At 27.6% G+C, this 17112-nt stretch overlaps 3 protein-coding genes across 3 annotated transcripts; 2 read left to right on the top strand and 1 right to left on the bottom strand.

Annotated features, from left to right (window-relative positions):
- Window positions 1-1013: 1013 nt before the first annotated feature.
- LOC122850604 lies at window positions 1014-1664 on the bottom strand. Its single transcript, XM_044149772.1, has 3 exons — window positions 1546-1664; window positions 1278-1452; window positions 1014-1195 (listed from the first exon to the last, which is right to left on the bottom strand). Exons 1-3 carry the CDS (start codon window positions 1615-1617, stop codon window positions 1014-1016), a joined length of 429 nt encoding a protein of 142 aa, XP_044005707.1. The 5' UTR covers window positions 1618-1664.
- Window positions 1665-5020: 3356 nt separating this feature from the next.
- On the top strand, window positions 5021-14411 carry LOC122848100 (E3 ubiquitin-protein ligase UBR4-like). The gene is given in 4 exon segments (XM_044145935.1): window positions 5021-7429; window positions 7431-7779; window positions 7990-11746; window positions 11849-14411. Coding segments are annotated over 4 exon segments (9075 nt in total). The 5' UTR covers window positions 5021-5023.
- Window positions 14412-14947: 536 nt separating this feature from the next.
- On the top strand, window positions 14948-16844 carry LOC122850503 (aspartate--tRNA ligase, mitochondrial-like). Its single transcript, XM_044149666.1, has 7 exons — window positions 14948-15110; window positions 15389-15534; window positions 15722-15814; window positions 15913-16096; window positions 16172-16262; window positions 16400-16559; window positions 16740-16844. Exons 1-7 carry the CDS (start codon window positions 14948-14950, stop codon window positions 16842-16844), a joined length of 942 nt encoding a protein of 313 aa, XP_044005601.1.
- Window positions 16845-17112: the final 268 nt, after the last annotated feature.

Genomic DNA, 17112 nt, shown 5'->3' with positions numbered 1-17112 from the left:
TAATGGATATATACATATATCTATTTATAATATAAGAAATGAAAACGATAATTATGTTAACATGTATATACGTTTTCAGTTGATTGGAGCAACAACAACAGTATTGGTCGTATTACTTAACTAAGCCATTTTGTATTGACATCCATTCGTTCGCTTTCAAGAAAAAGTAGCAATGCAAGGTTCATATTGGGTGTGTTTGATCTGCCTCCGGGATTTATTTAATTAAGGTATTAAGTTTCATTAGTATACAAGATGTTAACTATAATTATATACCCTGGTAGAAATTTTTTTTAGCGTTCGACATAGTTAAGTCGAATTTAAAGTCGGACCAATGTCGGCCGAATGTCGGCCGAATGTCGGCCGAATGTCGGCACAATGTCGAACTTGTTAATTTGTCGTCGTAAAATCGAGGTTAAAGTAATTAAAAAAAAAAAAAATATTTTATTAGCGTACAAATTTCGAGGTATCAAAAGCAAAAGGACCCACTTTGATATTTCCAAGTTTTATATTGACATATTAGTCTTCATGACAATTTGTATCATTTTTTTTTTTGAATTTATTACCATCATCAAAAAAAAAAATACCTAGCATGGTTTTTAATAAAATGACATTATCGGCAGTGGGTCAAACGCTAAAATTTTAATATGGTTCTCATGAAAAAAAAAAAAATGGAATTACTGTAAATGTGTATATTTTTTTATTTTTCAAATTATTCGGTTTCTTTTAATATTTGACCGTGGCTATTATTTTATTACAAAATTAACTTTTATTAATCAAAAAATTACCTAATTCAGTTTTTTCAACCACCACAAGCTAGTGATAAAATTTTGCATTTAATTAATTTATTTTTTATAAATTTGATAAGATTGATTTATTATAAATGTCTAATTATACAAAACACAAAATATATTTAGACTTGAAAAAAATTAATTTACTAACAACAAAACCATAATGAATATTGAATGACAATGTAAAACAGAGAAAAAAATATAAAAAAAAGTTTTGAACTGAAGCTAAATGTCCTCTTCCCTTAGTTCCTCAGCAACATAATCCGCCAAAGATTTTCCATTATTTTTTTTTTTTTCTTCTCTGCGATGATTGTCCCAGTCTGAGGCTCGTGTAAGGCACTGGCTCAATATAGTTAAACATCGGTCTTTGATATTACTCAAACTTTTAAATTTTTTGCTTAATACATCTGAAAACAGTACAATTATTATGATTATTATTATTATTATTATATTATAAAATTCTTTTTTTGATAATATGTATGTATTTACCCAAAATACAGCCTTTTAAATGAGGCAAGTCATCTGACATCACAATTTTTTTATTTCTTTTTCTTGTTAATGTCAGTTTCATTGCTATTTTTTGAGTAAAAAATGCCCTCAAGATTTTTCGTGTACAATTTGGTAATGAATAATCTTCTTCAATGAGTTGTTGCATGTATATTTTCTGGAAGTAAATAAAGATTTATTAATAAAAACATGAGAAGTATTAACAGAAATTTCATGAGTGGTAGATAAAGTTTTTCTATTTATATATTACCGTATCAGTTCTGAACTCTTGGTTAGCTTTCAATTCATCTTCGTATGCTTCTATATCAAAAAACATATTCATTGGCAAATCTACAAAATACTTCTCTTCAATGTTAAAAAATTTTTTCTTTTTTCCTGATTTAAATTGTTCAAATTCTTTTTGCATTTTTTTTACCATATGGTAAAGCTTATCAGTTTTATCTGTTGATTTTTTAGATGATTGTTTTTTCGATTGTTTTCTTTCATTGATTAGATTATTATCATCAGCATTGAGATCATCTCTAACACGTGTATTGGATGTTTCTTGATATGATGAACATTGGCTTTGATTTTTTTTTTTTTTTCGTCCATTATCATTCTCTTGATCTATCAAATTGTCATCTGTATGAATATCATCATCATCATCATCAACACGTGTAAATGTTCTTTTCTTTAATGAACATTGAATTCTTTTTCTTTTTAATCCACCATGATTATTTTTATTCATCAAATCATCATCTGTAACACTATCATTATCAACAACATCGGGTAGGTATCATTAATCATTCATCATCATCATCATTTGATGAACATTGAATGCATGATTTTTATTCATCAAATCATCATCCATTCTCTTGATCTATCAAATTGTCATCTGTATGAATATCATCATCATCATCATCATCATCATCATCATCATCATCATCATCATCATCATCATCATCAACAACACGTGTAAATGTTCTTTTCTTTAATGAACATTGAATTCTTTTTCGTTTTGATCCACCATGATTATTTTTATTCATCAAATCATCATCTGTAACACTATCATTATCAACAACACGGGTATTTAATGTTTTTTCATTTGATGAACATTGACGTTGATTTTTTTCAGTTTCTAATTCATTATCATTCTCTTGATCTATCAAATTGTCATCTGTATCACTTTCATCATCATTATTAACATGTGCATTTAACGTTGTTGCATATGATGAACTTTGACTTTCTTTCTTTTTTGTTTTAAATCCAATATTATGATTGTCTGCAATAACTTAAATATTTTTAGAAGACAAATAATAGCATTTATGATAATTATTATTTATACTTACTTTTTTCTTGAGCTAATTTTGTTTGTTCCATTAATATCAAAGCCTCGTCTTCTCGAAGTTGGGAATCGTGGTAAATTTTTTCACTGTCCTCCGCTTTTTTAGCTTTCGTGCCATCACTACCAGAAGAGTAGCCAAATTTTTCTCCTTTTTTCAATTCTTCATACATCAAAAGTATACCTTCATATGTATCTTAATTTTATAATACATGAAAAAAAAAAAGAAAAATTAATCGAATAGATTAAAAATTTTTTTATCGACTTGAACAAATTATAAAAAAATTTTTTTATATTTTCTTTTGTTATTAAATTTCTTCTATTGAGTAATTATAATTATATAATGTTAGCGTTCTGTTAGCTTCTTTATATAAATTGTATTTTCAAAATTAAAAAAACTTACTTGATCCACCAACAATTTTAATATTATACGTGTCCCAAGTAGTATCAGGCTGGGAAAAGTTTTGAACTAAATTATCCAAATCATTGTATGGACTAGGTGGATAATAGGAAACAAGATTACTTTTTTTGTTTTTTGTTTCAGTTATTATCCAAGATCTAGGCACAATGTCTATTTTTCGTATTTGAGGTCTTGGTCCTCGGTTGATCCATTCAACAAGTTGATATTTATGGAGATTATACATAATGTTTTTCAATTATCACGTAAAAAAAAAAAAAAAAACAATAATATTAAAATTCAGAACCTTATTTTGTATAACGATACATAAAAAAATAGGAACTGAAGTCTCGTCGATTAACTTATTATTATATTGTTATGACTTGTTATGTGTTGTGTTACTTCGTGGAAGATCGTTTTTTTTTTCATTGTGTTCGTGTTTGTTTACAGTTGAGAGGTTGCTTTTTATTATTTTTAATTTAGTTGGCGTTTTGGTCACTAAAAAATAACCCCTATTCAACCTTCTAGAACATTCTAGAACCATGTCAGTGGCGCTTTGCTCTGTCAAACACTTCACAACGTCGTTTCTGAGGGTCAAGAGTTGATAATGAATCAACACTTGAAAACACTTGTTATTATTTTTTAAAAAATGATGATGAATGTTTAAAAGTTCAAGTAAATCAATGTCGTCATAAATGTATTGATACACCAATATCATGTTGTTGTGATTGTAATACCGGTTATATAAGTGACTTGGTGATCGTAAAGGATGTATTGATGGTGGTGATGGATCAGATAAAAGTCCAATTCTAAATGGTAATTATTTATAATATTTTTTAAATTGTTAAATATTTAATTGCTATTATTTTGATTTTTGTTTTTTTTATAGCCAACTTTACGTGTGATGTTCAGCGTAGATTCCAATGTAATAATCATTGTTGTATAACACGTTATATCAATAACGTATTGTGGTGAAGGATCAGATGAAAATAAGTTTTTAAAAATGATAGTTTTGAATATGTTGATAATCACAGTGGTGTTTGTCGTGCATGTATCATTATATATATTTTTAACTAGTACAGAAATACGTTCGATAAATACACATAAGAATAATGAATAATCGGTTATTACAATGAAAAATTGTGTACGTTCAATTGACATTGATCCAAAAATGGAATTAATATTTTAGATTGATTAACATGATGAAATAAAACGTTCAGACATGGTTAATGCTAAAAATGAATAATAGCAATTGATTGGATTGAAGATAATATATATTGGGGTGAAATTGATCCTACTGGTATACATCAGTAAGGTAGAATGATGGTATCAAAAATAGATGGACGTTATAGACGTTCATTAATAACATGAAATGTTGAAAATCTATCATCACTTGCTGTTAATCCAGAAATTGAATGTATTGTATGGACAAATATTAGTAATCAGCCAAAAATTGGAACACCATGGTTTTTATTTAATAATTATAATGAATAATATTTATTTATTATTTTAATTAATTAATTCGTTTAACTTGAAAATTGTATTTGATACAATTTAATGAAAAAAAAATAAAGCTTTGTTGTGTCAACGTTCAATCAAGCTTTGTAAATCCTAACCTAACAATATTCAAGTTTTAAATGTGAGAGAAAGTGTGACAATAAACAACAATAATCAACATGTTAACGAGCTCCAGATTAACACGTATATTATGTCAATATTCATTGACAAAATCAAACGAAATCACCTTGAAAATTATCAATAACAAAAAGGTATAATTAATTGAATTATTGTCATTCAAGAATTTGAATTTCAATTTTTATTATTTTAGAATGTATAGCAACGATAAATAATGTATCCCAAGTGGATTTTAGTCAGGATATTGTTGAAAAATTAGCTGTACCTCCAATAGAAGAACCATCTCCAATTAATAAATTTTTTTTAAGATCACATATATGTGATGAATTAACGACTGATAACATTGATGATGATGTAAAATTATGTGGATGATGAATGGAATTTCAAAAAATAGGAAAATTCATAACACTCAGAGATTCATATCACAATCATTTAGTACTACATCCACAACGTGAACCTGGTAATTTTATAATAAAAGCAATATGGTTACCTGGTTCACAAACACAACTTGCATTAATAACTGCTGATTTTGTTAAAATATATGATTTAGGAAAAGATGCATTAAGTCCACAATATTATTTTCTTGTACCAATTGGTAAAATACGTGATTGTACATTTGTACATACTGATAATGGTATATTTTATTTATTATTAATGTCATCAGCTGGTTATATATATAGTCAAGCAATGAATGATGAAAGTTCAGCAAAACATGGTCTATTTTATGTTACAAATACACTTGATGTTTATCATCCAGAAATTAAAGATTATGGACAAATTGGAGGTGGTGGTGTATCAATATATTATTCACATACATTACAATTATTATTTTTTAGTTATACATGTGGTAAAAGTTTTATTGCACCATTAAAAGTTATGGATGCTGATATAACAACTGTATTTATGATTACAATACAAAATAATAATAATAATAGTGGTAATAATAACAATAACAACAATAATAATAATAATAATAAGCCAAGTACAAATAAATCAAATAATAATCAATCACAACCATAATGTCAATGGAGTGAAGTTGCTAATCATCCAGGACTTGTATGTTCAGTACTTCAAGCAACAAATAATCCAGTAATATTAATGATTAAACCAGATACAATATTAATTCATGAAATTAAAGTTGTACCAAAAGCAAGAATAATGGATATGGTTGCAATACGTCATCCAAGCTCAAATTCAGATCATAGAACAACTTTAATATTACTTTGTGAAGATGGTAGTCTTAGAATTTATATGGCTGCAATGGAAAAAACAGGCTATTGGATGTCATCAAAAATTCAACCAATTGGATCATTAACTTGTATGAAACAAATTAGAAAAAAAAAATCAACAAAAACTGGTAAATTAGCTGGTACAATAACATTTCCAATTGATTTCTTTGAACATTGTCAAATAATGAATGATGTTGAATTTGGTGGTAATGATTTATTACAAATTTATAATGTTGCACAAATTAAAAATCGTTTAAATACAACTGGTATGTATGTTGTATCAACAAAATCAATTGGTTTTAATATTGAAATAACAAATAATGATCCAACATTAGTTATGACTGGTGTTAGAGTACAATTAGGAAGTCAAAATGTACAAAGATCACCACTATATATTGAAATATTTGGTAGAAGTATTAGAACACCATCAACACGTAGTCGTTGGTTTGATATACCATTAACAAGAGAAAAAAGTCTACAAGCTGATAAAAGATTAACAATAACATTTGGTTTATCACAAGATCCAGATGTTATTATGGTTGATTCAATCAAAATTTATGGTAAAACAAAAAATTCATTTGGATGGCCAGAAGAAACAGATGATATACCAACTAGACAAAATGTTTTAGCAGCAACAGCATCATCATCATCGTCATCATCAGCTGCAGCAGCAGCAGCAGCAACAGCATCTGGTACATCAACAAATAATGATAATGAAAGTACTGTTGCATTACCTTCATCATTAGCATCAATTGAAAAATCACCAAAAGATTCAGCAAATATTGAAAAAATGATATCAAGTATATTAGAAGTTTTAGAATCATCATTTACACTTAGTGCTGGTGATGAAACAAAATTACCATTAAAAACAACAGCTATTGATGTAGCATCAAGTTTATTAACACTTCCAACATCACCAACAGTACAATTACATACAACAGCTCTTTTAACATCTTTACATAATTCTAAAAATACTTATCATTCACACAAAGATCATGTACTTCTTACTCATGTTTTTGAATCATTAAAAACAATGCGTAATTTAAGTGAAACATGGATGGATGCTGAAAATTTTTATCGTCTTGTATTAATTGTACGTGGTATTGCAATTTCAAGACCTCATAATTTAGCTAAATTTATTTAACAATGTGAAATAAAGCCACTTGATGAAAGTGAAATATTAATATTTGAAAATCAAAGAATTGATAAATTACAAAATCGTCATAAAGATGTCAATACAGATCAACAACAACAAACTGATGGTGATGATGATAATCAACATTTAATATTTTTATTAATTAATATTTTTTGGACACTTTATTTTGTTTATCCAAAAAATTTAGCACTTGCACCAGTTGTTGTACCTGGTCTTAAACATACAGAAACAATAACTTATGCATTAGTTGAAATAATTCATGCATTCACAATAACTGAATTAAATAATTGGAATTGTGGTTTAACAGCTAAACTTTATTTACAATTTCTTTTATCATCAAATATTGCAATAAGTTATAGTGCTAAACAGGCAATTGTTAGAAATTTACAGCTAGATAGCAAGATATAAACGTCGTAGAATATGTGTACAACCAAGTCCACCACCTTTATGTGGTACAAATACATCATCAATTAAAGAAATTGATGAAAATCAAGATAAACAAATGTCAGAAGTATCAAATCAAGAAGAACAAAATAATCAATTTGATGTTGATGCAATTGAACCAATGGCATTACTTGGAGCTGATGGTATTGTTGGAAATCAATTACAAGAAGCTGGAGGTATTATGCCAAATCCTCTTGAATCATTTCTTAGTCCTGAAGGATTACAACAATTTTTTGCATTACCACCAGATGCAGATGATGAAGCAATGGAATTGGCAATTGCATTGAGTCTTCAAGATCATGGTGGTGCTGGTGGTGATGGTGGTGGAGGCGATCCACCTGATCTTCAAGCATTTGAACAACATTTCCATCAAGGTCTCAATAATCTTATTCAAGGTTTAGATAATTTTGGTGGACCAGCATTACAGGGTCTTCAAGTACTTGCTGATCAAGCATATATTCAACATCAAGAATTAGATGATAATTCAGTTGAACAAATGCAAGTTGTTGAAGATGAAACAGCAGCAGCAGCAGCAGCAATCAAATTGCCTGGTAATCAAGAATTAATTGAAAATTATTCTGATGCTACTACATCAGGTGGCGGATCAGATGATGAAGGTGGATCACCTGATACAACAACAGCAGCAGCAGCAACAGTAGCAGTAACAGCAATACCACCAATTAGAAATAAACGTCCCAGTGATAGATTAAATGACAATGATAATAATAAAAGTGATCAAAATAATCCGGGACCAAGTTATTTACATGAAGAAATAAATGAATCATCACCTGGTACTTTTGGAACAGCTATTAATTCATCAAGAGTAACAATCAAAAATCAAGATAATATTGAAGAAATAATAACAATAAAAGAAGCTACACCACTAATTGAACCAGAACCAACAGAAGTTACAACAAAATTACATAATGTACAATTATCATTACTTGAACATTTTATGGATTTTATTCCTGAATTAACAAATGTTTCTGGTGCATTATCAATACCATTTATGCAAGTTTTATTAATGCTTACAACTGATCTTGATGGACATGATGAAAGAGATCGTTTATTAATTGAAAAACTATTACATATACTTGTAAAACAATTGGAAATTGAAAAACCAGTTGATACTGAAGAAATAGCAAAACGTACAAATAAAAGAGAAGTACAACTTGTTATAATGCGTTTATTAAGTGTATTAATGTCACGTTCAAAATGTAGTAGTAAATCATCAACATCATCAACATCATTAGAAAGTTTAGGTTTTGTATCACAAATGAGCGCTGAAATATTAAGTAAATATGGTGTTATTGATCATTGTTTATCATTATTAACTGAATTATTAAAATATTGGAAAACAACAACGATTGATGATCCAGGTACAATAATATGTGGACAATTATTAAAAGAACATATGACAACATCACCACCAGATATGTCACCATTTTTCTTACGTCAATATGTACGTGGACATGCAAATGATGTTTTTGAACCATATCCACAATTATTAACTGAAATGACACTACGTTTACCATATCAAGTATATAAATATAGTGCTGAAAATAATATATCAATTCAATCATTATTTGATCAACAAGCATGGCATTTTTATCTTTGTGAATATATGATGTTATATCAAACACCATTTATACGTCGTCAAGTTAGAAAATTATTACAGTTAATATGTGGTAATAAAGAAAAATATCGTCAATTAAGAGATTTACATGCACTTGTATCACATATTGAATCAGTTAAAATTTGTTGTAATGGTGGTGGTGGTGGTGGTGTTAGTACAACTGATATTATACAACAAAATTCAATTAATTTATTATATGATTCACTTGTTGAATTAATTGAACACTTGAAATGTTGTGTTGAAATAGCAACAACAAGAACTGGTAATTGGCAACGTTTTTGTTTAAAACAAAATACCGTACTATCTTATTTATTTAAAATATCAACATTACTTGATGAGGGTGTTAGTCCAACTGTATTACAATTATTACAATGTGCAATTTGTTCAACAACAAAATTAAAAGAATCGAATACTATTAGTAATAATAAAACAAATAAAAATGATTCGAAAAAAGATAATAATAATTCTTCAACATCATCAACAACAGCAGCAGCAACAACATCAACAAAAGAATGGCGTGATCGTGCAAAATCTGAAGATTCTGATATTGAAGCTAAATTTGAAGAAACTCAATGTGTTATATTAGTTGAACAAGTACAAAAACAAGTGTCATCAGTGTTGTTGAAAAAATTTATAAAATCATTTTTATTAGAAACAAATAATACAAATGTCAGATGGCAAGCACATTCATTGATATTAGCAATATATAAAAATAGTGGTTCATCAGATCAAGAAATATTATTAGATTTATTATGGAAATTATGGCCATATTTACCAGCATATGGACGTAAAGCAGCACAATTTGTTGATTTACTTGGTTATTTTTCATTAAAAACACCTGATACTGATAAAAAAATGCCAACATATATGGAACAAGCTGTATCAGTATTACATACACAAAATCAATTATTATCACGACATCCAAGTGCAAATTTATATACTGTACTTGCACAATTTGTTGAGCTAGATGGTTATTATTTAGAGAGTGAACCATGTCTTGTTTGTAATAATCCAGAAGTACCAATGTCAACAATTAAATTATCATCAATGAAAGTTGATGCTAAATTTACAACAACAACACAAATTGTTAAACTTGTATCAAGTCAAACAATTAGTAGAATATTACTTAGAATTGGTGATTTAAAAAAAACAAAAATGGTTAGAACAGTTAATGTTTTTTATAATAATCGTTCAGTACAAGCTGTTATTGAATTAAAAAATAAACCAACAATGTGGCATAAAGCTAAATAAATAACATTAGCACAAGGACAAACAGAAGTTAAAATGGAATTTCCATTACCAATAATTGCATGTAATTTAATGATTGAATATGCTGATTTTTATGAAAATATACAAGCATCATCAGAAACATTACAATGTCCAAGATGTTCAGCAAGTGTACCAGCAAATCCTGGTGTATGTGCAAATTGTGGTGAAAATGTATTTCAATGTCACAAATGTCGTGCAATTAATTATGATGAAAAAGATCCATTTTTATGTCATGCATGTGGTTTTTGTAAATATGCAAAATTTGATTATACATTAACAGCACGTCCATGTTGTGCTGTTGATCCAATTGAAAATGATGAAGATCGTAAAAAAACAGTTGCAACAATAAATACATGGTTACAAAAAGCTGATCGTTCATATAAAACATTAACAGCACATAAACCAACATTAGACATGTTTTTAATGAAAATTGCTGAACATAGAACAGATAATCGTGGTGCTGAAGATATTGTATTACAAATATCTGGTAGTACACAAGTTAATAGAACAATACAACTTTTAGCACAAAGATATTGTGGTGATTGTAAAACATCATTTGAAGAATTAAGTACAATAACACAACGTGTTATTGCATGGCGTAGAGAACTTGTTGCATATGATAGAAAACAACGTGGTCAACAACAACAGCAATCATCATCATCAACAACATCAACAGCAATAACATATGATGATAATGATGATGATAATAATAAAAAAGAAGAAGAAAAAATTGTTGCTGTTGGTGGTAAATGTTATGGTTGTGCAATTGCTGCAACTGAACATTGTTTAACATTATTACGTGCATTAGCAACAAATAATATTGCTAAAGAAGTATTATGTAAACAAGGATTAATACAAGAACTTGTTGAACATAATTTAAGAAGAGGTACAATACAAGTACAAGATGAAGTACGTCAATTATTATGTATTGTTACTAAAGATAATAATCAATCAACAAAAGAATTATGCTCATTATTAATGTATAGAATAACAATGACATTAAAAGGAAGAATTAGTACATTAGATTTAGCAATGGCTGTTAGACATGAAATGTCATTACTTGCTGCACTTGTACAAAAAGATGATTCATGCTGGGAACAAAAATTACGTTGTGTTATGCAGCTGTTTTTAATGGCATGTAAAGAATCAAAAAGTCCAGTTGTTATGGAAAGTCTTATTTTACCATGTTTAAAAATATTACATAGTTTAATAAAACCAGATCAACCAACATCGAAAAAAAATAAAGATAAAACAATTAATTCATTGGCAACAATACAACCACCACCAGAAGGTGTAAGTATTGATGTTGCTAAATGGCTAAATGGTGATTCAAAACATTCATTTACTGAATGGTTACAAAAAATGCCAAGTAAAAAAATCAATACATTATATAATAATACAAATAACAATACAAATAATAATACAAATAATAATAATAATAGCAGCAACAACAACAATACCAATAGCAATAATAATATTAATAATAAACCAATGAAACGTGAAGAAGCAAGAATAATTTATTTAATGGAAAAATATGGTTATCGTTGGTATTATCGTTGTACACGTTTACGTGAAATACAACCACTTAAATTAGTAAATGGTGCTTGGCTTAAAGAAGTATTATTTAATCCAAGTTCAAGACTTGCACGACAAGTTGCTTGTAATATGGTTGAAAGTTTATGTCAAGGTAATGAAAGAAGAAAAAAAATATTAATATTATTAACTGGTTATCTTGATGAATTAAGAAATGCTGGTGAAAATTCAGCTGAATTTTTATTTTTATATCAAACACTTATACGTCAATCACCATGGAAACAATTTTTAGCTGTACGTGGTGTTATGACAAAATTAGCAAATTTATTAATACGTGAAATTGAAGAATTACATCGTCTTGAAAAAACAACATTAACAAGTGATTTATCACAAGGTTATTCATTAAAAATGTTGACTGAATTATTAGCAACATTTTTAGAACAAGATAATATTAAACAACAATATAAAGGAAGATTAGTTGGTGCTGTATTAAATGGTTATTTATCATTAAGACGTTTAGTTGTACAACGTACAAGACTTATTGATGATACACAAGAAAAATTACTTGAATTATTAGAAGAAATGACATCTGGAACTGAAGAAGAAACAAAAGAATTTATGGCTGTATGTGTTGAAACAGTAAAAAAATATAGTCCACAAGATTTATTAACACCTGTATTTGTATTTGAACGTTTATGCTCAATAATATATCCAGAAGAAAAAGATATTGGTGAATTTTTTTTAACACTTGAAAAAGATCCACAACAAGAAGATTTTTTACAAGGTAGAATGTTGGGTAATCCATATAGTAATTTAGAGCCTGGTATGGGACCATTAATGCGTGATGTTAAAAATAAAATATGTCAAGACTGTGAATTAGTTGCATTACTTGAAGATGATAATGGAATGGAATTACTTGTTAATAATAAAATAATAAGTTTAGATTTACCAGTTAAAGATGTTTATAAAAAAATATGGGCACATGAAGGTGGTGAATGTGATGCTATGAGAGTTGTATACAGAATGAGAGGTTTACTTGGTGATGCTACTGAAGAATTTGATGAAACATTAAATGCAACAACACAACAAGAAGTTAATAATGAAGAAGTATATAAAATGGCAAATGTATTAGCTGATTGTGGTGGTTTACAAGTTATGCTTAATTGTTTATCTGGTATTAAAGATATTTGCCGTGCAAAACCATTATTACAAGTTTTATTAAAACTATTTCGTTTATCAGTTAAAGTTAAAAAAAATCAACAAGTATTAATTAAACCAGAAATTGGTGCTGTTACTGTTTTATTACAAGTATTACAACGTTGTTTATCAAATGAATCACTTGATTCATCACAAACACAAGCTAAAATAACTGAACAATTACTTGATATTATGGAAACAATACTTGCAAGTGCAACATCACAACCATTAAAATATTTTGAAAAATTTTCAAGAACACTTGGTGGACCAGAACATGTTAATGCATTATTAAAATGTACACAATTATCAACAGTACGACAAAGTAATAATGTATTAATACATTTAGCTAGAGTTGTTGCTGCATTAACATATGGTAATACAGAAAAAATGACAGTACTTTGTGATTATTTTAAGCCAGTATTAAATTTTTATGAATTTGATTTTGAGCATACAAATGAAGATAAACAAAAACTTGAATTATTTTGTATATTAACACAAGGTATTGAAAAAAATTCAATTGGTAATACACTTAAAGATATGGGAATTGTTAAAGATGCATTTGAATATATAACAGTATATGCACCATGTGTTAAACCAACATTATTACGTACTGATTCAGATGAACTTAAAGAATTTATATCAAAACCAGCATTAAAATATATATTACGTTGTTTAACTGGTCTTGCTAGTGAACATGAACCAACACAACTTGCTGCAACACCACCAACAATATCAATAATACATCGTCTTGAACAAGTATCATCTGATGAACATGTTGGTTCACTTGCTGAAAATTTACTTGAAGCATTATGTACTAATAAAAAAGTTGCAAAATTAATTGACGAAGCACGTCAACATACTAAAAGTGAAAAAAAACGTTAAGCAATGGCTATGAGAGAAATACAGCTTGGTGCACTTGGTATGCGTACAAATGATAAAGGACAAGTAACAGCATCAAGTAGTGGTACAATATTACAACAAATGAAAGATCTTGGTGATGAAAGTGGTCTTGTTTGTGTTATTTGTCGTGAAGGTTATAAATTTAAACCAAATATGGTTTTAGGAATTTATACATTTACAAAACGTTGTAATGTTGAAGAATTTGAAATTAAAACACGTAAAACAATTGGTTATACAACAGTAACACATTTTAATGTTGTACATGTTGATTGTCATATGTCAGCAGTACGTTTAGCAAGAGCAAGAGATGAATGGGAAAGTGCTGCATTACAAAATGCAAATACAAAATGTAATGGTTTATTACCATTATGGGGACCACAAGTACCTGAATCAGCATAAAATTCAGCTGATGATTCCAGATGATGTAAATATAAGTAAATTAAATATTTAAAAGAAAACAACAACAAAGTATTATCATTATTTTTTTTTAATTACAGAATGAAATGCTTATTGCTTTGGTTGAAAAATGAAATTATGAAAGTGTATTATCAATAACTGGCAAAGTAATAGCTTGTCCAAAAGGTAGAGAAAATGATGAAATGAAAACAAAAAGAATTGAAATAAAAATAGATAAATTAAATGTAGAAAATAATTCAGTAGCTCAACTTCCTTTTTATATAAGACAAGATAATATGCCAAAAGTACATCTCCAAAAGAAACGTTTTTTATTAATGCAAAATAATCTTTGTATAAGATCAAATGTTATACATAAAATGAGAACATATTTAATTGATAATTGTGGTTTTGTTGATGCTAAAACACCAACATGATTTAAAAGAACACCTGGTGGTGCACAAGAATTTATTGTCTCAACACGAGAACCAAGTAAATTTTATTCACTTGTTGAAAGTTCTCAACAATTTTAACAGCTACTTATGGTTAGTGGTATTGATAGATATTTTCAAATAGCACGTTGTTATCGTGATGAAACAGCTAGACCAGATAGACAACCAGAATTTACACAGCTTGATATTGAAATATTATTTGTGGACCGTCAAGGAATTATTAATTTAGTTGAAGAAATTATTAACAGCTCTTGTGCTAATTATTTTACTCCAATAAACTTCAATATATACCATTTAAAAAATTTACATATGATAATAATGTTGTGGTACTGTATGGTACTGATAAACCAGATTTAAGAATTCCTAATCAAATTTCCAATATTACAAATTTATTTATCAATGATAATAGCAATAATACAAATAAACAAAATAATTTTATTTATGCTTTATCATTTACAAATGATGCAGCTAATTCATTAACAAGTTCAACGAAAAATTAATTTAATAAAATCAAAGAAACTAATTATAAAGATGCAAAATTAATACAAATTAAAATATCTGATGATTGGGAATCAAAAATTAATGATATTGGACTTGATTCATCAGCATTGTCATCAGTATTAAAAATTAAAAATAAAGATGCTTTATTTATTGCAATTGGTGCCAAAAATGATGCGGTAAATTTTTAAATTTTACTTGTAGAAATGTTATTGCCCAAACAAAAATTGAATATATTCTTTCTTTCAGAGACAATTACTTGGAAAAATACGTACAGAGTTTACAGATATTTTAGAAAGTAAAAATATTAAAATAAGAAAAGATGGTTTTGAATTTTTATGGGTTTTGGATTTTCCATTATTTGAGAAAAATGATGATGGTTTATTAACATCAACACATCATCCATTTACAGCACCTCATCCTGATGATTTTGAATTATTAAAAACAGATCCACTCAAGGTATCAAATATTTTTTACAATCAAAAATTATATTGTTCTGTTGGACAATTGTCTGAAGCAGCATCTTGAATAAATAAATAAAATTAATTTTTTTTTAGGTACGTGGACAACACTATGACTTGGTTTTAAATGGTTCAGAAATAGCTGGTGGATCAATACGTATTCACAATTCAGAATTACAACGAGAAATTTTAAAAATGTTAAATATCAATAAATCACAAATGATGCATTTATTATCAGCACTGTCAAGTGGTGCACCACCACACGGTGGTATTGCATTTGGTAAAAAAATAATATTTAACAATTAATCAAGCATTAATTAAATTTTTTTTTCTAAATTACATTAATTTATTTCAGGTATGGATCGTTTAATTTCCATCATATGTGATTCACCAAGCATAAAAAAAGTCATTGCATTTCCAAAGTCAATGGAAGATCGTGATTTAATGTCTGATGCACCATCAGAAATAACTGATGATGAAAAAAAAATTATATCATTTAAAATAGTAATAATAATAGTAATCATTAAAATCAAATTAATTACGTGGCAAGTTTAATAATAAATCAATTTTATAAAATCAAAAGAACTAATTATAAAGATGCACAATTAATACAAATTAAAATATCTGATGATTGGGAATCAAAAATTAATAATATTGGACTTGATTCATCAGCATTGTCATCAGTATTAAAAATTAAAAATAAAAATGTATTATTTATTGCAAGTGGTGCTAAAAATGATGCTGTAAATTTTTGAATTTTACTTGATAAAATGTTATTGCCCAACAAAATTGAATATATTTTTTCTTTCAGAGACAATTACTTGGAAAAATACGTACCGAGTTTACAAATATTTTGGAAAGTAAAAATGCTAAAATAAAAAAAAGTGGATTCAAATTTTTATGGTTTTTTAATTTTTCATAAGGGTTTTTTAACGCCAACACATCATCCATTTACAGCACCTCAACCTGATGATTTTACATTATTAAAAACAGATCCACTCAAGGTATCAAATATTTTTTACAATTAAAAATTATATTGTTCTGTTGGACAATTGTCTAAAGCAGCATCTCGAATAAATAAACAATTAAAAAAGTTTCAATACAACAATTAAAAATTCAAGTTATAATTCACCATGTAGTCATTTTTTTGTTACAATCTTATTGTTTTAGTCATTCAAGCTACAGTAGACAAACACAATTGTATATATACATTTACAGTTTTTTATTCGTGTAGTAATGGCGTTACAAATGTACGTATTTGAGCAACGGTTGACAGATTCAAGTCAATTCTCACCA

The sequence above is a fragment of the Aphidius gifuensis genome, linkage group LG1, assembly GCF_014905175.1.
Source record: "Aphidius gifuensis isolate YNYX2018 linkage group LG1, ASM1490517v1, whole genome shotgun sequence".
In the NCBI taxonomy this organism is placed as follows: Eukaryota; Metazoa; Arthropoda; class Insecta; order Hymenoptera; family Braconidae; genus Aphidius; species Aphidius gifuensis.
This window is presented reverse-complemented; position numbering and strand designations above follow the sequence as displayed.